Here is a 20,340-nt window from a genome sequence, read left to right as displayed (position 1 = left end):
GTCATAATTTTTCAAACTTTTATATGTTTATACTTTGTAAATATTTTTAAATGTGAAAAATTTAAGAAATTTTTTCACATTTTTTTAAAGTAAATATGAATAAATGAAATTCTTGTTGTAGTGATTCTTTTTTACCTTCTCCGATCTGCACCTTGTAACCTGTTTTCAAAAATTATATAAGGAATATGTGTAAATGTAAATACTATAAATCTAGTGATTCTGAAAGCTTTATGCATCGAAAGACTACATCGAAAGAGCTAAATCCATACATCATGCAAAAGATCTGCATTCACAAGAAAAACCAACACAGAAGTCATGGTAATGCCTAATCCTATGACCTCGTATTGTACCTTAAAAGTCTAACAACAACTGAGGAAATATTATTAAAAGCTATTTTTCTAGTAGTGGCGGAATGTGTTAAACTTCTTTTAATCACCATCCATTCAGCATAATACACGTACGATGTGTCGTGGTATTTCAAAATCCTACTCCATATGTTGTATTGGGGCAGAGGAAGTCGATTGTTTCCTATATGAATTTGGCGCTGTATTGGAGTATTATAGTAATGGTTAACGGACTTGAAATAAAAAATGGTCCTCAAAGCTAGTGTGATGCAACCTGCATTTGATCGACTTAAAGTTGGACCATCTTTTGGCTACGAAATGTTATACTACAAAAAAGAAGTTCATGTACGCGCGTGATTCAACACTTGTTGTCAGTTGCCACCCACGAGTGTGGCTGTACGTGGCCCTAATATTATATTTAAATTTGGGTGAGTATAAGAGTGTAAGAGGTAGGTAGGAGTAGGAGTAGGAGATTGGGGTCGGGGCATCGCCATCATGGTAACACAACCGTCATCCCTCTTCATCATTCCCATCTTGAAATTCTCACGACCCCCCACCAAATTAATTATTTGCCATTTCTTTTTCCCAAAAAACAAAATACGAGTACTCCATGCCCCTCGTTCCTCCTATGTCATCATTGCATGCAACCCCGGCCCCTCTCTAATTATGGATCGGAGTAGTACCTTTCTTTTATTCATCCAATTTCTATATATATAGATCATTTTTTGGTCAATCAAGATAACTTTTTGCATATGGAAAAATATGATCGATATGATCCTCTCTTTCAACCTAAAATAGTGTTTTTATATTAACAGTGTTTGTTTCATTTTTTGTTTTTTCTTTCCCAGTATCGATATAATGAGCACTGTGAACTATCTGCTTCAAAAAAGATAGTTATAAAGAAGATTAATCATTTCTCTTAGTTTATATACTAGCTTATATATAACCCGCGTGACATGCGTAAAAACATATAAAATAGTTAAACTTGTACATATAAAAAGCTGGCAGAAAAAATAAAAACTAAAATGTATAAAAGCTAAGAGAAGAAAAAATGTACCGTAATGTGAAAAAATATTTTCTTTGATTACTTTATTTATTTTGTATATTAAATTTATCTTGCATTTTAATAATCTTTTACATAAGAACCCTAATTAGAATATGGAAGACCGATCATTATCATCACATTAAAAAATCAAGAATTTATAAATTTGTAAATAAAAATCCTCATTAAAATATGGATCAGAGTTAAAAAAAATTTGCTTAAAAAAACGTTTCTCAGGTTGCTTTGTTATTAAAATGCTTGCAATCTATATTATAAAAAAAATTAATGAAAAATTACAAAAGGTCGAAATGTTTGAGTGTTTGAAATAAATGGTGAAAGTTGGAGGACTAAAAACGTCTTTGACTAAAAGTCTAGTAAAAAATGATGTAAGCATTTTAATCCAATGGTAAAAAATAAAAGAATGAATTTCAATGTAGGGTATAGATTTCTCATTGTTTTATTTAAGGTTTCTCTTTTAATATATATATAAAAGATTATGAAATAATCGAGTAAATAACAACTTAGTTTAATTTATATATTATGAAGGTACGTGTGTGTGTTTTCTTTACATTTGGAAAATTAATTTGTATTATTATTCTCCAAATATAGTCAAAAATTAATAAGTGCATGTACGTAGTCGATCGTAACCCAAATTGTTGAGTGAATTATAGTAATCATATTTCTACTGCCAGAGTTCTCAATTCCTACGTACCTTCATCTCTAGCAATCACGTTTTTGATTTCATATTTAAAAGTTAGGGGTAAGCAGAAATCGAACCGAAAACCGAAAAAACCATGAAAACTGAAAAAACCGAAAACCGAAAAAACCAAAACCAATGGTTTTGGTTTTTCAAAAACCGAAAGTTGTGGTTCGGTTTTGGTTTCTAATGAAAAACCGAACCATAAAAATCGAATCGAACCAAATATATATATTTTTAATTTATTTTATATTTATAGTACTTTATCGTTAATTTTTGATAAACATGTTAATATATTTGCATTTTTAGGTGTATATAGTAATATTATTTATATGTTTTAAGTGAAAATACACAACAAAATTAGTTTGTTTTAATAATTGTATAATTTAACAACACGAAAAAGATATAAATAGTTATATATAAAATTTGTTTGAAGTTTGTACAACTTACTTTTATGGATTTGTTGTCATTGTTGTATTGTAATTGTTATTAATATTGTTTTGAAAACTTGTTGAAATTAATTAAAGTGTAATTATAGGGTATAAAACTTATAAACTTTTCATGCTTAATTTGACCCAAACTATAAGTGGTTGAAAAACCAAAAAATCGAACTGAAATAGACCCAAACCGACAAAACCGAAAAAACCGAAACCCAATGGTTTTAGTTTTCAAAAATCAAATTATAACGGTTCGGTTTTGGTTTTAGTCAAAAACCGAACTGTACTCACCTCTATTTAAAATTTATACCACCGGAGTTTTTGAGTGGCTTACACTTATCCATCTAGCTAGCAGATCCAACTTCATGTGTATAAAGCCCAAATACCCCTTCATAAACGGCCCAAACACTTAGAAAACACAGCCCTATTCCCACTCTTTTGTTTCAGTCATCTTTTTCATTTAAAAAAACAAAATAAAAATTAAATCATATCTCCTCATTCTTCATAACCAGAGTGGAATGCTAAACGGATCGCCATTTCGTGGAATTGAACGCCCTCTCCTCATAATTCCTCCATACGAACACTCATATATGAAAACGTCCATGATGCCATCATTTACAACAATACTCTCCTTACAAAAAATCCTCCACCTCATTATAAATCTCATACAAACATCTTCATATATTATTGTAGGTAGGGTTATACGATGTACAATGGTGAATAAACCTCTATGTTACTACATATGATCCAACGGTGTATACTAATTCAAGTCAGTAGCGTGAGAGTGGTACAATAATTAATAGTGATGGTACAAATATCACCTCCAGTATAGATATTGGTACTACCACTTTCGATGAATGTACAATAATGTATATGTTTCACAGCTAACTATACATGAAGTTGGATCTGCTAGATGGATAAGTAATGTATGAGTGTGGTACACTGATTAATAGTTTGGTATCTGATAAGCAAGTAAGTAAATTTTGTGATTATATATATATTAGCATATGATATTTCATTATTAAAGAAATGGTTCTATATATTGATGAGACAAAAACTTTCTCGTGATGTTCACAAAATCAATTTTATATCTAGTGATGATCTTCTTCTTAAGACGGTGATTCAAGGTCGTGTTTCTCAAGTGCAAGCCTCTGGCCATGGTGATCTAACAAATCAAATGCCTAGTAGCAGTAGTAACACAGATGGAGAGTCTGTTTGTGTTTATCTCTTGTAAAAAGGATGCTAAGGATGCTAACTGTGGTATAAAGCTTTTCTTTTGCTAATATGTATAAGGGGTTAACAAGTATGCTGCTAGAAACATGCTTCTACCATGATTTTCTGAGGGGAGATTTTGTATTTAAACATGTGATTTTCAGGGGGAGTTTGTGAGGGAGAAACTTAGAAGCAAGTTGCTTCTACAAGCATATTGGTTTTTCCCGTTAGTATTTCATCACAAACTGTTTCTTTACTAATTTTTGAAAAGTAAACTTGCCACAAGAGTTCATAGTGTATAACTTCACATACACCAATGCTAAAGTTAGAGCGACATACGATCTCAAATTTAATAAGGATGGATCTATAGACAATTTAACCAACTGGGTTGGATCAGTGGTTGGAGTCCATGCCTTTAGAAACAGAGGTCATGAGTTCGATCCTCATGCCCAGCAAGGTTGGAGGTCCTTTTCTACCTATGGTAGAACCTGGAAGCAGCCTCTCCACCTTTGGTAGGGGTAAGGCTGTCTACATATCAACCTCCCCCATACACCGTCGAAGACGGTATTGGGACCCAAAACCAAAGGAAGACGGCATTGGGGGTTACTTTACTTTCTATAGACAATGTTCTTTACTTTCTATATATGGTTAACAATGTTCTTTGCTTTGTGGTCAAAAATGTTGGTCGTTTTGTTTTACTCTTTACGAGCATGGTACCCGCGCAATACGGAGACGATGACGGCGGTGCGATGGAGGCGACGGATGGTGATGGTGGCGTCGTCAATTAGTGTATGTAATTGATGTAAAGATATTTATTTAAATGGGGACAATAGAGATATTTTATAACATAAAAGACTAATGGTGTAATTTAATATAAAGGGTTGGTAGTGATTTATTCATTAAGGTAAATTGGTTAATTCGCATGTCCCATTTTTTGTAAACTTTCAACATAGGGGTTATAATTTTTATATAGTATTATAGATAGATTATACTTTGTGTTTAATTAATTTGTGCTAGGGTTTTTTTCTTGGAAGAACTTTTTGCGAGGTATAGGAACCAAAAGCAAGTAGTCTTCAATAGATTCCTTGAGATACTTGTCGTTTTAAATATCTTCTTTTCATGAATATGTAACTTAGCAAATGCACATAACCATGCATATCGACGGATTGGTGACTCCAGTTTTAGGAGACCATGGACAACAACTTCGTAAATATTATGGTGAATTCAAAGTAAAAGAAATATTCGAAGTGAATAGTTCATTTCACATTTAAATGATGGCTGAAATTTGATTTTCTAACTCAATGTACTTTGAGCAGCACTACAAGCTATCATTGAATTTGAGGATGGGAATCCCTTGTTCGACTCTATTCTAGAAATCATCTCAGCTTGCATATATAAAATGCATGGCATCTACCAACAGACCTTGGTTCTCAACAAGATGATTATCTAGAATGTACGTTACACACATGAACAACTATCAAATCATGTGTGTAACTTTCTATATAATCACCTTGAGAACAACCACACATGGTTAAAGCCAACTCTGCATATATAATGAGATGATCTCTGGAGTAGATCGATCAGTAGAATAAGGGTTTTCCATTCGCAAATTTAGTTAGTTATGGTAGTCACAACTGGTGCTTAATTAGAGTATGACTTGCAAATTCCATAAACAAGTTGAGCTAGAAATTCAAATTTCAACCATCATTTTAAGAATGTTAAATGAGAAACAATAAAAAATATCTCGATCTTTTACTTTCACCATGATCTTTATTAGTATCCTATGCTCACGTGCTTTCTTCTCTAAAACAAAGTCATATTCATAAAAAAAAAAAAAAAAAGCATGATCAGGAGACTTATTATAAGCATACTTACCTCTAACGAGGCCTTGTCTTCTACTACAACTTCCATCGTATCATCTGCTCTAACGTGAAATCATACAAAAATTAAATATTTTCTCGAACGATATCTTTTCAATATATTATATAAACCTTTTGCTGGTATCAAAAGATGAAAGGAAGTTATATGGTGTACAGATGCATCATTATAAAATTTGGGGTAGAATGCTTTAATTTACTCTAGTATTGATGTATGTGATGAAGCCATGATACCATATTAAACGTCAACAGAAAGATGATGATGATTCTGGGGCAGGAACATCTGGTTTCTTAAAAAAACTAGTATCCCGTTCAATCTGTTTGGTTTGAGAGTGGCCGGAGGGTATAAGAGTACCGAGTTCTCAATCACTTTATACTTTTACCAAATGACTTTAAAGTTCTATCTTTGATGTGAGATATTATAGGTACATACGTCTTTGTCTTTTGATACCTTGCTTAATTGTTATCTCAATTTTGATAAGATTGTGTTTAAGAGTTTTTCCTGTTCACGGAGAGCTTAGGCTCTGGTTTAGTTTGAAGCTATATCTATAAAAATTAACTTGCTCTTCTAATACACTTCAGTGAGCTTTATGAGTAAGCAACAAGATTACTTTTGAGTTTTTTATCCTTTTAAGCTGAAAACAACAGGCATATAGGTCAAGAAAGAATGAGAGGGCAGTAACTGAATGTATTTGTGAAGCTGTTAGAATGAGACTTATGGGGCTTAAGGTCAAGAAAACTATGAATGTGATAAAGGAATACAAGAAGTGGGATGTAAAACCAAATTTTGTAGGAGATGAATAGGTATGGGGAGTGAGGAATCTGTGCTTTAATTGGTGCTTGTGAATTAGAATAGTGAGCCGTGAAAGATGAAGCGACTTGGTCCTCTTCTAGCACTAATTGTGGATTGAGAAGACTTGAGCTTCTGGTTTGTTTGGTTTTGTAAGTTGTTTCTGGGATGTAAAGTACTTGGGTTTGTCCAAGTTACTTATATATGTAAATGTGTAAATACTTTGGTTAGTAATATAATTCACATTTCACCAAAAAAAATAATTAATGTTGCACCATAGGCTTAATTAGTTGCAATAATATGAAGTTTTTATCTGCATTTCAGTTGCTTGGAAATTTGCGGTAGATTTCCTTTAGTCCATCTCCCTTGTCCTTGCAGACATTGGTTCCCAAATATTCTGACTATTACTATACAAGGCCTAATGTTGTCACCGTTCTGGTTGAAGGTGAAGTTATGTTGGTGTCAATTAGATCAAATAAATGGTACACATTTAAATGTCAACCATAAAGCATAAAGGTAATCTTGCATAACAGAAATCAAAAAATTATATCCACCATAAACAAATGAACACTAATGCCAATTTAAACTTCTTTTAAAACAATAAAAGGTTGAAATCAACAGTAGTAGATAATTTGTAGAATCTAAGCCTCAGATTAGTAGCATCCATGAAAATTAGCAGCAGCAGAAAATAATCTGAATAAGAGCTATTACATGTCCAAAACCACATTACAAACATTTCCTAGCAAAACCGATCAAACAAAATATTGCACCACGCCTCACTTAAAGGTGGCAATGAACGATAACAAGATTTAATTACAGGATCTGGGCAGCAGTATTCAATTTCTCTGCTAAACTGAGTTGTGTCCTTGTAATGCTCGACAAGTATAGCAACAGCAATTGGTCCTGCAACATAACAAAAAGGAAAACATCAACACCAAATGCAAAATGGTTGAAGTTAAACTTTACAATCCCAATAAATAGTTAAATACTACTACCAAATGCAAAATGGTTGAAGTTAAACTTTACAATCCCAATAAATAGTTAATACTACTGTGTTTATGTGTGTGTGTGTGTGTGATATTAAGATGCTTACAATCAAATGAAAGATTGTTTAGGAATATTAAGTTTTACCTGTAGGCTATCATTCACAAGCTTATCAAATGACGATGGAGATATCTTTGGAACGGAAGACACAGTATCCGATATGAATCTTCCAATGTTATTATCAGGAGCAACACGACCTTCCTGAAAGATCAAAAAGAGATTTAAAACATACACTCACTTGAAAAAGTTCTTGTAATAATGATAGAATAAGTATAGAATCAGTCTCACCACAACATCATCAACATATTTGTAGGTGTCATCTATTAATGCAAGCAACCTCTCCATTGTAGCTTCCATTCCTTCCATATCAGTTGGGAGTTTGTCCACTGCTGTGGTCTTGAGAATGTCAACTACATTCATGAATATCACATTTTAGTTTAACCATCAGCACAATAGAATGTCATTGGAGTTCAAAGTTCACTAAATTAAGAATGCGTTGCTCATGTCTATATGAAACCACTTGTAAAAGCATTGTCCATACATAATTACACAATCTGATTTATTTCGTACCCTTCGCTCAATGAGAAAATGAGTCTCAACTATCAAAAAAATTAGCTGGAAGATGCCTAGTAATTATGTAGCATTCCAGGTTCAATGATTTAATACAGTGGTGAAAACTTAATCCAAATTGCTGTAAAATGGTTGATTTGGGTTGTTTATTAGGTTAACTGGGCCAAACTTAAGAGCATTGCCAAAATAAAAAATTAAAATAGGCAGAAAGTATCAATAGGTTGCACAATCATCAAAAGCATTATTCAACTGTTTCACCCAGAATCAGTTAGTTTAAACCGTTTCATACGTCTAGAGGTGTTGAAGTAACAAATCAACCAAGAGGTTTTCGGGTAAAGTAAGTCTCATTACATTAGAAACAAACAGGTGCAAAATAATAGGTGGTTTAGAGTGTCCTATTTGCTTTTCAATTAGAAGTATATTATTGTAACTGTATATACCATTAAAATAAATTAGCTTAAAATAAAGAAGTGTGGCAGGTTAATCCAACCAGGTCAATAAGTAGGTCTCATTACCCACTTTGACCATAGCCCTTCTTGACCGATCACCCAAACCATGACTCCAAGGGACCCGCCCTTTTTCCGCCTTTAGTTTACACCGAGACAAATTTAGATTTAGACTCACTAGTATGAAAAAACTTTACCAGTTTTATATCACCTATATTTTTTGTCAGTACTATAAATGGTTCTTTATCTTGAGCTATATCGTCAATTCATTTTTGAATACTTGTAAACTTTCTACTAAACGGATAAACAAAACCAATATAGATTGATGCTTCAAGAAAAGAGGGAGTGTTAACACATACATCCAACGCGCTCGGCTTCAACCATACGAAGATCAAGAGGTATTTCTTGAAACTGCGCAGCAAGTTGCTGATCTCCCAAAGACAGGTTAACAGAGACAAAAGCTTTTATGGATGCCTCCCCATTTGTGAATCCAGTGTCGACAGTCAGATGGACAGGGTTTGGAACTTCTCTAGAATAAAACTCATGAATAAGAGCACTACCACCCGTGACACCAAATCCAGTTGAAAACCTGAATAGTTTTAGAATGAAGAGATCAATTTGTTGAATAAATAAACCAACAATTACTGTTTTACCACTCTAACAATTACTCATTTGAACTCCAACTGGTATAACTTATTATCCTATCGTCTGTAGTGCCACTGCGGTTAGGAGTATGCTTATATTCGACTACAAATGCAACACTGCCGGGACAAATAAACATTAATTTTTCACAAATATTCCAAAGATAAACATCAATACTCCTATTTGCTAAGTGACAAAGTGTCACCCATGTAGGTCGAAAACCGGGTAGTAATTTCCAACATTTGTATCCTTAGATTGGGAATAAATCTTTTTTTCTTTAACGGCAACTTTATATTCAAACTTGGCCCGACAAATTAGTCGGAAAAACCAAAATTACAACATTCACATAAGCTTGAACAACCAATCTTTCCAACTGACAGAACGATGTTTGACACAATTCCTAAACCAAAAAAAAAAAATGAGCGACTTAATGTCTTGAATAATGCCTGCCGCCCTGACATTAGCGTTGGAAAATCTAATGTCGTTTCTCGCCTATTGGAAATATATCTAAGCAACCACAACCAACATATTTCATATATCAGACAGCAATACCATACAAGGCTACAAAAGTTTCACTTTTCACCACCATATGCAACTATGCATAAAGCCCTGGTGTCAAGTGTGTGGAAAATGCCAAGAAGTTCAACAAAAAGCTAAAAAATAAGCATCTGAAAATAAACATGTCACACAATAACTTGACAGATAACAATTTCAGCGACTTAAAAACCTAAGGAAGGGACACTGCTTCTGAGCATGTTTTGGTGTCACTTTAGCCAGAAGTTCCAAAGATGCCCCTTTAACTATGTCAAAGTTCCATCAGCCAAATTGTTTAAGAGATATTATAATGAAAAGCATAATCTCCTTGAGGCTTGAAATCAAAGAGGGATGGCAAGGGACGTCCATTTGGGAGTGTTAAAATCACAAAGTTCATTGAAGAATGGGTTTGGTAACTCATGCATACCTTCATTCTCAAAGGCATTTGCAGGCATTTCCATATATTTTCATCTAGTCGATTGTCGAGTCACCAGACTTGTTATGCAATTATTAATATCACTGAACTTTTGAGAGAACAGTAATTGACTAATTGTTTTTTCCTAAAATATAGCACGAGCACATGACAACTATAATGGAAGATCCTTGAACAAAAACTACTGAAATTATTCTACCAATTAACGAAAACTCTAACAATGGTTCTCTCTTTTTGAAATTCCAACCAGCTCTGGTGTCAGCTTTATAAACAAAGGATCATATACAGGCTTGAAATGCTAATCACTCTTCTATAACTGGGCAAAACAGTAATTATTGCATCATAGCCAATGTGAACTTTACAAGATGTTTCATTTAGATGCAAAAAAACAGAACATGTGTAGAAAAGTTGTAAGATACAAAAGATTAGCAAAACAGTTTAACTAGTTTTCATTTTCCACAAATAAAATACACAGGCGAACTTTAGTAACCACAGTGTAATCATTTGCCATTGGAACAGAGCAGATCTTGAGATGTGTTCTAGGCATAAAATGCATAATGGTTGAGAATAGGGCTATCTCAGACAATGTCAAACTTTTAACATCTAATGGGAAATCAAACCTATTGTTTAATAGCCTTTAATTTCAATGTGAAAAAACTTTTCAAAGAGCTTATAACTAAATAAAAATTTGCAAAAACAGCCCATAAGAGATATTCTAACAAATCTACAAATCGATGACACAACAAGAAGTAAATGAAGCTTCGGATGTCATAACTCTGTATACACAGAAAGTCAAGAATCGATATATACAATCTCCAAAGTCACAAGTTCCAAAATTCTAGATTAAAGATTTATGCGTTTCTCGCCTATTATGCAACCCCTCCCCCCCCCCCCCCCCCCCCAAAAAAAAAAAAAAAAAAGCAAAATGAAAAACTGGATCGCCTAAACCTCTCGGTTCCAGATAAGAAGACACGTTAGGCACTTTCGTTTTCTAACTTAAGCATGTTGTAAGGTAATCCACATATCTTATGTATTTGTCCAAAGAGACAAAGAGTGTTTCCTAAATTGTTATGTGAGGTTCAATTAGAATATAGAATCATACTGTATTACTCAACTTCATATCATGCAAAATGAAATTCAGATATGATCACATATATATAATTCAACACGTAAATCGAAACAAATGAGGGAATGACAATATACATATATATATATATATAAGTAATACTTACCATCCAACAATAACTTCTTTGGGATTAACCTTCTGGTGAGACGACAACATGTTGTGATGATAGTCTATATCCAGCGCCACCTATATATAATATCAATTAAGTGTCACATAAAAATAGTATATATTTTTGTATGTTACACGCAATGAAAGTATTGTATCTGTCATTCAATTAGAGGTAGGTGATGGCGGTCATATTTTTATACATTTAGCAAAATCCTATATAATTCATTTATTAATATTGTTATATCTTAAATCTACAACAAACATTTTAATCTAAATCAAAAAAAAAAAAATGATTGACCGTAAACAAAATACAATCAGTTATTATACTTTATATAAAAATAGGAAAAAACAGAACCTGGTCGGAAGATTCGTTGTGAGGGACGACATAGGAATTACGAACATCAACAGTGCCATCAGGAAGAACGGAGCCGAGGAGCGTGCCAATGACGCGCTCAGCCTGGTCGGGTCGTCTAACAAAACAATCACATATGTTGAAGATAACAAGAGGATGAACTTTTGCGGACAAGCTGGTCGATAACGGAAAGAACTGCAAAATTGTTTGATCTGACGCTGCCATTTTTCCGACTGGATGATTTGATCAGAGAAGCTGTTTGGGAATTGGAGTGCCGGAATTGATAATAAGTCCCTTAACTAATACTTAAACAAAAATCATCAACACTGCAAAATTTAATGAAAATCTTAACTGATAATAACGATAAGTGAAAAGAAAGGAAGAATGATTACCTTTCTCGCTGCTGTTGAAAAAACAGTGGAGACTGTTGAATGGAGATCCTCGAGTGTAAAAAAGATCGAGTCGAATGGGGATAAATGGATTTATAGGGTTTATCGGAGGGAGAAAGGATCGAGTGGAGAAAGTTAGGGTTCAAGTATGTAAATGTAGTTATTACAAGGACAACAACAACAACATGACCCAATCCCTGCACGGGATATGGGGAGATAAGCTATAGACAGTTTTACCTCTACACAAAGGTAAAGAGACTACTTTCATAGGGACCTCCAGCCACAAAGAAGTGCAAGACGAAAAATGAGAAATGTTTAGAAAATCATACATGCCTGCCAAGAATCTGAAAAGAAGAAATACCTGTCTGCTGGGTCCGGCTACTATGCGGGTCGAACGTTTATCACTCATGCGTCCTACCGATATCTTAGAAACATGTTTGACAATACAAATACAAATACGACAAGCAACCATATTGGGCAAATTAAACAACATAAAAGTAGCAAACTAATACGTAATTCGAACAAGTAGTGGGAAACAACAAGACAAACATACAAATAAATAAGAAATGACAACCTGAAAAGATCCCGATTGAGCCAAGACAGTAACTACTTCTAAACAACCTATGGAAAAAAGGACCTTAGGCCACCTAGCTATCCTAATCCTAATCCTCTCACCTGCTCTTCTAAACCAATAAACTAGTCCTAACCCCTAGTCCTCTAGATAAACTCTCATTGGTCATGTCATCCGACAGCCATCTTGGGGGAAACAAACAAAAGAGTAACCTCCCCCCTCGGTTTAGGCCTCTCGAGACTCAAGGCCAAAAACCCCTACAAAAGGTCACAGAGAACCAAAGTCTAAATAAAAAGTCTACTTAATCTAAAACCCATATGTCTTACCCTCGCATTCCACTACCTCTACCTAGTCCTCTAGTTATTACAAGTATGCATACGAAAAAAGAAAACCAAAGCATCTTTAAACCAATTCATATTTAAAAAAATTAATTATCGGTCCAACCGGTCAGAAGCATTAGAGGTCTTACCTAAGGTTTTTGAATTCGATCTTTGGAAATGACAAGTCTTTGATTTTTTTCTCCAAATACTTGTAACAGCCCATGGTCAACATATTGTTGCCTACGGTACATGCAAGGCTTCACTATTATGAGATATCTCTGATTTCGCATACCGACTAAATGTTAAAAAGAAAAAAAAAATTAATTTTTAACAATGAACTTTCATCTATAGCTGAAAATAGTAATATTTGACACACATAAGTCATGACATGAACATTTTTTTGTTACGTATATATTAGCCCTCTAATAAAGCCACATTTTATGTTTCCCAGATTACACTCCTTTATAGTAAGTGTCCAAATTCAGTTACTCTTCTCTCTGTCTAAAATTTTAGTCCTCGTCTCTTTTTTTTTTCTATTGTCCCAAGTTAGTTTTTCATTATAACGTTAATAACAATACATGATTTTTTTATGATTGGATTTAACATATTGTCCCTAGCTAGTCAAAATCATTAAATTATTTACAAAAGTACATGAAAGATTTAATCTAAATATTTGGGTAAGGTGTATTTACCTAGCTAGTCTAAATTATTCCCCTCACATTTGGGTAAGGAGTAATTACCTATAGATTTAACCATACTCCTAATTAATTCCCCAAATACGAAACAGCTACACGCTCCAGCTAGACGTGACCGATGGAACTGACTGTTTTCGTGCTGTTTGATGAGCCTGTAGAGATATTAGTGAAGCTACTAGCAAAAGCACAATTCGCCGACGGATATATGTGCCTGCATCTTTGAACATCTACACCCAAATTAATTACTGGTTTAATAAAAAATGCACAGATGGTTGGGTGCGCCTCGCATATGAACATATACCGCCTTTTTATTAGTGTTCAGTCTTCAAACAACTTAATGGTTTCTGGAATCCATCATAGAAGCTTATTTGACGCTGTACATATTACAAGTACTTAAATTTGCCTCCAAAATTAGTTTCCAATTATAAACATAGATGTGATCACGCAGGTATCTGATGCTGAATGATACAAAGTGGGAGTAAAAGACATTTGCTATTAGCTTAGCAGAAAGTAAGGATAAACAAACTTTGACGCCTTAATATCCATGTATTGATTACTCGGATCGCAGGAGGGGCCATCCAACAGTTTATTAATAATATTTGCTGCGTGTGATTTACATTCTTAAATCTTCCAGCATTCAAATTTATAGTAACTTTCTTGGTAGATTATCTTCTTCTTGTGTTCCCAGTTATATTACTACCTCAAATTGACCAGGCCTGTTAAACAATTGACTACCTCAGATGATAATATACCCAACATTTAAACAACCCATATGTTTTATATCTAATCGTCTTCGTCTTCAGGTAGGTATTTTCATTCCCATATGTCCAATTCTTCAATACGTAATGTAGCACAACCGAATACAAAAAAATATGTTTTACTAATGCTAGGTACGTTTTACATTCCAACTAGATTTTGGTATGCCTCTTAGACTGGCATGCTGCTCATTTAGCAATGGAGAATATGTATATCCTGGTTTGTATGAACTTCAACAATGCTGCAAGAAAGCAACCGATCAGGTAGATATCATTCCTTTTAACTTTTCTACCTCCCCTTCATTTAGATAACGTATGCAAAGAAATGGTTAGGCCGTTAGGGTGAGTTATCTAAGTCATATATATACAGATAATACACATTGATCTCTTTACCATAATAAACAAGTTAGGTTTTCGTGTAAGAAAATGTAAACTCAAAAAACTAATGCGGAATATGTTGGGTTTGTGAAGGCCTTACGGGCCTGCTGGTTTTGTCTATTGATTAGGAAGCCCAAATTGGTTTCCTTGTTCAACAAGCAAGAAACCCTAGCTAACCTATATATACCCATCAATTGTAATTGTAATTCAGATGGTTCAAGAGCATCAATAAAGTTCCTAGTTTGCAGCTAGTGGATTAGGCCCCCCACTGGGGCCGAACCACGTTAAATCTTGTGTGTCGTTTATCTTTATTTTCTGCTTTATCTTCTTGTTTAATTGCTTCCGCTGCGCTAAGGCCAAGGCTGTTCCTAACAAGTAGTATCAGAGCTTAGGTTCTCTTTCATTCGGTTGTCTTTGCTCGTGGCTGTTGGTTATTCGCGATTAGGGTTTGGTTCAGACTTTCTCTTGTTCGCCGTTTTTTCACAGTGGACCAACAGAGCCTGCTGCTGTTTATTTCAGCCACGATTAGGGTTTCTAAGAGCAAGGCTGCTCGGATCTGTTCTAGCTAGCTGCTGTACGCGTTTAGGGTTTTTACCCTTGTTTGCTGCTGCTGCTATTTTACTGCTGTTATTTGCAGCTGTTTGTGGCAGTTATTAGCTGTTGTTGCTGCAGTTTCAGAGCAGTATTCCGGACCTGTTTCACTGCTGATTCTGCTGCTGTTTGTTCTTCCTGTTTCAATCTGTGTTGGGTCTGGTTTGCAGTTTTTTTTTTTGCTGCTGCTCCGCCGTTGTTTCATCACCAAACGGCAGCCTGTCTGCCGCCGCTGTTGCAGCCGTCTCTGCTGCTGTCAGCTGCCGATTGGAACCTTAGTTAGGGTTTCTGTCTTTTGAGGTTATTTGGTGGTGTTGATTGATTGGGAGATGATAAAAGCACCGTTTTGTTTCTTGTTCGAGGAAGGTATTTGGCTACTGTTCTTGGTAACCACCGTGACATTTTTGTTCGTCATTAATCAGAGATTAATCAGAGATTGATGTACTGTCTCTGTTCAGTTTATTGTTTGAGTTGTATCTCGGGTTATTCTGATTCACGATTAGGGTGTTGTTTTTGCGGGTGGTTGTTACCAAGTTTGTTGCTGTGATATTACCTTGATTGATTAGAAAAGAAAAGAAGATAAGTACGATTGTTTGAAGTTGGTCCATTGAAACAAGGTATTAGGTTGATTAGGATTAAGCCTTTGTTCGAATGGGTATATACTAGTGTTTTGGAGTGGATTGGATTTCCGTTAAATGTGGTACCGTTTTGGAAGAAAATAGAGTTAGCAGGTTTTGAGTGCTTTGTATTTTGAGTATTCTTGTTCCGGGGTTGCTAGTGTCGACACGAGTGAAAAAAGTTAGTCAGGTCATGGAACTAACGCTTGTTTTCCCTACTGTTGTTATTGATCATTGCTTTTAGCTGGTTTGCATATACGGTTATTTGATTTTTTGAGTGGATCTTTGTACTGGTATTGCGTGAAGGTTTTCGCTGGTTGAATACAAGTGGAGGTTCGTCTCTTGAAGTCTGGTTTAGCATGGGTTGGATTAACAGGGAGTCAGGGACAATGGGAGTTGTGCGTAGTTGACTTGTGGGGTTGCATGAGGTGCTCAGGATTTTAGAGTCGTCCGGGGTTGAAAAAATTCTGCTTATGAGAATGTATCTGGGTTGATGCATTAGGGCACATTGGAAGGCAGTGAAGACTCTTGTTACAGAATTTGGTTTGTTTCATTTAATGTTACCTACTATAGTGAAGCACTCATCTGTTGTTTAGACTTTTGGAGTATGCAGATTACTGCACTATCGGAAAAATTGAACTAACTTTCGGATAAAAGTCTTGGCTCGCGGATTCGAGAGTTATACGAGTCTGGTGTGCGGTAGAGGACTCTGGGACTTTCAGGTAATCTGTTTGAGCGTATTCGGAGGTTTGAACTTCGACGGATTTTGTAACAGTGGGAGCACGACGAGTGTGTTGACATATAATGAAATCGATGTTGAGTTCTCTAGACCAGGGTTCCGAATGAAATCTCTCCTGTGATGCTACCGCTAGTGGAGAGTCGTGTTGTTCCTCTAAAGTCTCTGGAGCCGGTATTTCAAATCAGTAGGAGCCGGTTAAGATTGAGGATGAGTCATTGGTGATCTTCGCCATGACTAGGTTAGTTGCGTTTGAGTCTGACTGTATTGGAGCGGTTTATATTTTCAATGGGCCTTTCAGGTGACTGATGAAAAGGGTTGTTGCAACTAGGTACACTTCGGATGCATGGATTGAAGTTTGGTTTGTTCTTGGGAGCTGGACCTGTGAAGACTTCGGTCCCTATCTGTTTATTTATTAAAATCTTAGCTTGTTCATGGAGAACTGAAGACTTGGGAAACTTCTGTTTTGAAGTTTTAGTTTGTTCTTGGAACTGCAGGCTTGAGGATTTCGGTTATCTGAAGATTACTAGATGACGGGGATATTGTTTGCTTGAATGGCGGGCTGAAATTTATCGCTAGGCCTTCAAGTGGGAGATTGTTGGGTTTGTGAAGGCCTTACAAGCCTGCTGGTTTTGTCTATTGATTAGGAAGCCCAAATTGGTTTCTTTATTCAACAAGCAAGAAACCCTAGCTGTCCTCCTATATATATCCATCAATTGTAATTGTAATTCAGATGGTTCAAGAGCATCAATAAAGTTCCTAGTTTGCAGCCAGTGGATTAGGCCCCCAACTGGGGTCGAACCACGTTAAATCTTGTGTGTCGTTTATCTATATTTTCTCGTTTTATCTTCTTGTTTAATTGCTTCCGCGGTGCTACGGCAGGGTTGTTCCTAACAAAATAATCCTTATCCTTGAAATCAATCGGTAAATTTATTTATATCACAATGCAAGTAAAAAGAGGGAGTTAAGAGTCCACAGATAAGCAGGTTCATTCTTTCTATCCATAAAATCAGGGACTTTTTGTACTTACGTTAGCTAAGAAACTGTAACTTGAGATCAACATGTGTATATGGACACAATAAAACATCATACCGAGGGTAGCAGAGCTCATTATCCCATTGTCATGTTGTCCCGTGTTAATATTAAAGGATGCACCCAACATTACCAGAAGTGCATTTCTACATTGTCCCTGTAAAATGAAGGTCGAAAAGTAAGCATCAATATACACGAAAGGTCGAAGCATTATGGAACTACCCCACATATATAATGTAAACTTAAATGAGATATAAAAATAATAAAAAATAAAAAAAGAGAGAGAGAGAGAACCAACTTGAAAGGTTTAAAGCCAAACAAAAATATCTGAACAAAATCTCAATATATTGTACTCATTTTCTGTTCTGCAAAATGTTGCTTTTAAAACTTGATAACAAAAACAATAGAAGATGAGCAAAAGTAGTGCTTTGGAGTGAATATCTAAAATTGTTCACTATGCTTTCAAGTTTAAAAAGAAAAAGGCACATAAGAAAACCAGCATTATGGCCTTGTTGGCCAATATACGTCGACAAAAGAGAATCTAAGCATTAAACTTATATACAATCATTCACATTAACAAACTGAGGAAACAATAGATTTCACCAAAATAGATATTAATAATCCCATTTCTGGTTTTTCAACAAAAGTTAATTTCTCCAAGAAGAGTCATACCAGGCCTTACAATCTTTCAGCAACCACAGCATGAAAGCCTGACAGAAGATCAAACACACCGTGTTGTTTGACTTATGTAATGAAACCAGAATCCTTCCACTCAAGCTTAGATCACCAATAATCTCCACAGTTACAACCACCATTTATAAACCTATGGTATCTATTAACATCCCTCACTATAATCTCCCTCTCCACCACGTGACTGATGTATTTGAAGGCCTCGTGACAATCCCTACAAATTCGTAGATTCTTAACAATCCTCAATGCCTTCCCTCGTGGTGCCACATCAGCAACCAATCCAAATGCTAAAGCCAATTTCTCACTGTGATACCAAAGTGCTTCTATCTTCTCTACGTTCCCTACATCATGCAACATTTGATCCCAAATGGGCACATACCCTAATTGCTGTATCTTCGCCATTAACTCAGATAACTTCGTATAAATTTGCTCCGTTTTATCATGACGACGGTCTCCTGCCAAAAAGACATGAACTTGTCCACAAACTTCGATCCAACTCAACCCTCCTTCCTTTTTCACTTTCCTATCTCTCATCAATTTCCTAACTTCTTGCACTTTGTCCAACCTTCCAACACCAGAAAAAGCATTTGCAGCAATCACATAAGCTGAGTCGTCTTGTGGGTCAAGTTCCTGTAACCTTTGACTCATTTCCTTGACCATATCAACATTACCATGATGTGCACTAGTCGATAGCAAAACTCTCCACATTGCAGCGTCAGGTTTATACTTTGGCATTGTCAAGGCTATACGGTTTGCTTCCTCTAATCTTCCAGCTCTACCTAAGGCACCAACCAAACATGTATAATGCTCAATCCATGGTTCCAATCTATACTCTAATTCCAGCTTCCTAAACCATTCTTCAGTCTCAGCAGCAAAACCCGCGTTACAAAAAGCTGTCATGACGGATAAAATACTATATCCGTCCGGGACAAGACCTCGAGACTCCATCATGAAAAACAACTCCAAAACCGAATCTTTATCACCTTGTTGAGCATAGCTAGACATCATAGCATTCCACCCAATAAGATTCATAACCGACACGAGTTCATCAAACACCAAACGCGCCTCGTCCACCATCCCACATTTTCCATACCCATCAACCAAGGCAGTCCCAACAATGACATTCAAATCAAGACCATTCACCACCGAATGAGCATGAACCATCCTACATTGTTCCAATGCAGCAAGTTCGGCACACGAACGTAATGCAGCAGAAACACTGTAATCACTAGACACAAACCCAAAACCTCTCATTTCAGCAAAACAGCACAAAGCCTCAACGGGTTTCGAGTTCTGACTTAACCCGACAATAAGGGACGAAAAACAAACAGAATCTTTGTCAGGCATTTCATCAAACACCTTACGTGCATTGTTTGGAAAGCGAAGTTTAGAATAGAAATGAATAAGGGCAGAAGCCGAAAAGGGTTGGGAGGAAAGGGAAAGTTTGATGGATAGAGAATGAAGCTGGAGACCAAATGAAAGTGAAGATAAAGATGCGCACGTCTTTAAGACAATGGCTAACGTGCGCTGGTTGGGGAAAGTGGGGTGACGGAGCATGGAAATGAAATGGGTCAGGGCCGGAAGTGAGTTGGAGTGGCCGGAGATGAGGGACGTCCATGAGACGACGTTTGGGGATGGGATTTGGTTGAAGAGATTGACGGCGTCGGAGATGAGGTTGGATTTGAAGTAATGGTTGAGAAGATTGTTGAGGTGGAAACGGTGGTTGACGTTGGTGGTTGTTGTTTTGATTAGTTGGGCGTGTATCCGGCGAGGGTCTTCCATTTTCTTCTGATTTTTGCAGAAAGGAATTGCACTCAGCAAGCAGTTGATTCAAAAAAAATTTATTTAAAAAACGATCATAAGAAATACTTCCCTTTGACAGGTTGAAGCAAATGATTTGACTTTATCCGTT

General features: G+C 35.7%; 2 protein-coding genes and 1 long non-coding RNA gene across 5 annotated transcripts; 1 reads left to right on the top strand and 2 right to left on the bottom strand.

Annotated features, from left to right (window-relative positions):
- The first annotated feature begins 2,959 nt into the window (after positions 1–2,959).
- On the top strand, positions 2,960–3,992 carry LOC122590308. The gene is made up of 2 exons (XR_006322459.1): positions 2,960–3,492; positions 3,616–3,992. It is a non-coding gene; the product is annotated as an uncharacterized LOC122590308 (long non-coding RNA).
- A 2,971-nt stretch (positions 3,993–6,963) lies between these two features.
- LOC122588881 (eukaryotic translation initiation factor 3 subunit F-like) lies at positions 6,964–12,222 on the bottom strand. Of its 2 annotated transcripts, none has more exons than XM_043761100.1 (7): positions 12,047–12,222; positions 11,658–11,909; positions 11,301–11,380; positions 8,819–9,048; positions 7,732–7,853; positions 7,531–7,644; positions 6,964–7,302 (listed from the first exon to the last, which is right to left on the bottom strand). In XM_043761100.1, exons 2-7 carry the CDS (start codon positions 11,877–11,879, stop codon positions 7,213–7,215), a joined length of 858 nt encoding a protein of 285 aa, XP_043617035.1. In that variant the 5' UTR covers positions 11,880–11,909; positions 12,047–12,222; the 3' UTR covers positions 6,964–7,212. The 2 variants fall into 2 exon arrangements, with proteins under 2 accessions (XP_043617035.1, XP_043617034.1); XM_043761099.1 differs by having other exon boundaries at positions 11,658–11,887; positions 12,047–12,221.
- A 1,347-nt stretch (positions 12,223–13,569) lies between these two features.
- Positions 13,570–20,302, bottom strand: LOC122586437 (putative pentatricopeptide repeat-containing protein At5g52630). Of its 2 annotated transcripts, none has more exons than XM_043758427.1 (3): positions 18,411–20,302; positions 17,799–17,895; positions 13,570–14,682 (listed from the first exon to the last, which is right to left on the bottom strand). In XM_043758427.1, the coding sequence occupies exon 1, from the start codon at positions 20,208–20,210 to the stop codon at positions 18,522–18,524; it is 1,689 nt and encodes a 562-aa protein (XP_043614362.1). In that variant the 5' UTR covers positions 20,211–20,302; the 3' UTR covers positions 13,570–14,682; positions 17,799–17,895; positions 18,411–18,521. The 2 variants fall into 2 exon arrangements, with proteins under 2 accessions (XP_043614362.1, XP_043614361.1); XM_043758426.1 differs by having other exon boundaries at positions 13,570–14,626.
- Positions 20,303–20,340: the final 38 nt, after the last annotated feature.

The sequence above is a fragment of the Erigeron canadensis genome, chromosome 2 (genome assembly GCF_010389155.1).
Source record: "Erigeron canadensis isolate Cc75 chromosome 2, C_canadensis_v1, whole genome shotgun sequence".
Taxonomy (NCBI): Eukaryota; Viridiplantae; Streptophyta; class Magnoliopsida; order Asterales; family Asteraceae; genus Erigeron; species Erigeron canadensis.
Note: the sequence above shows the minus strand (reverse complement) of the source record. Positions and strands in the feature narration are given on the sequence as shown.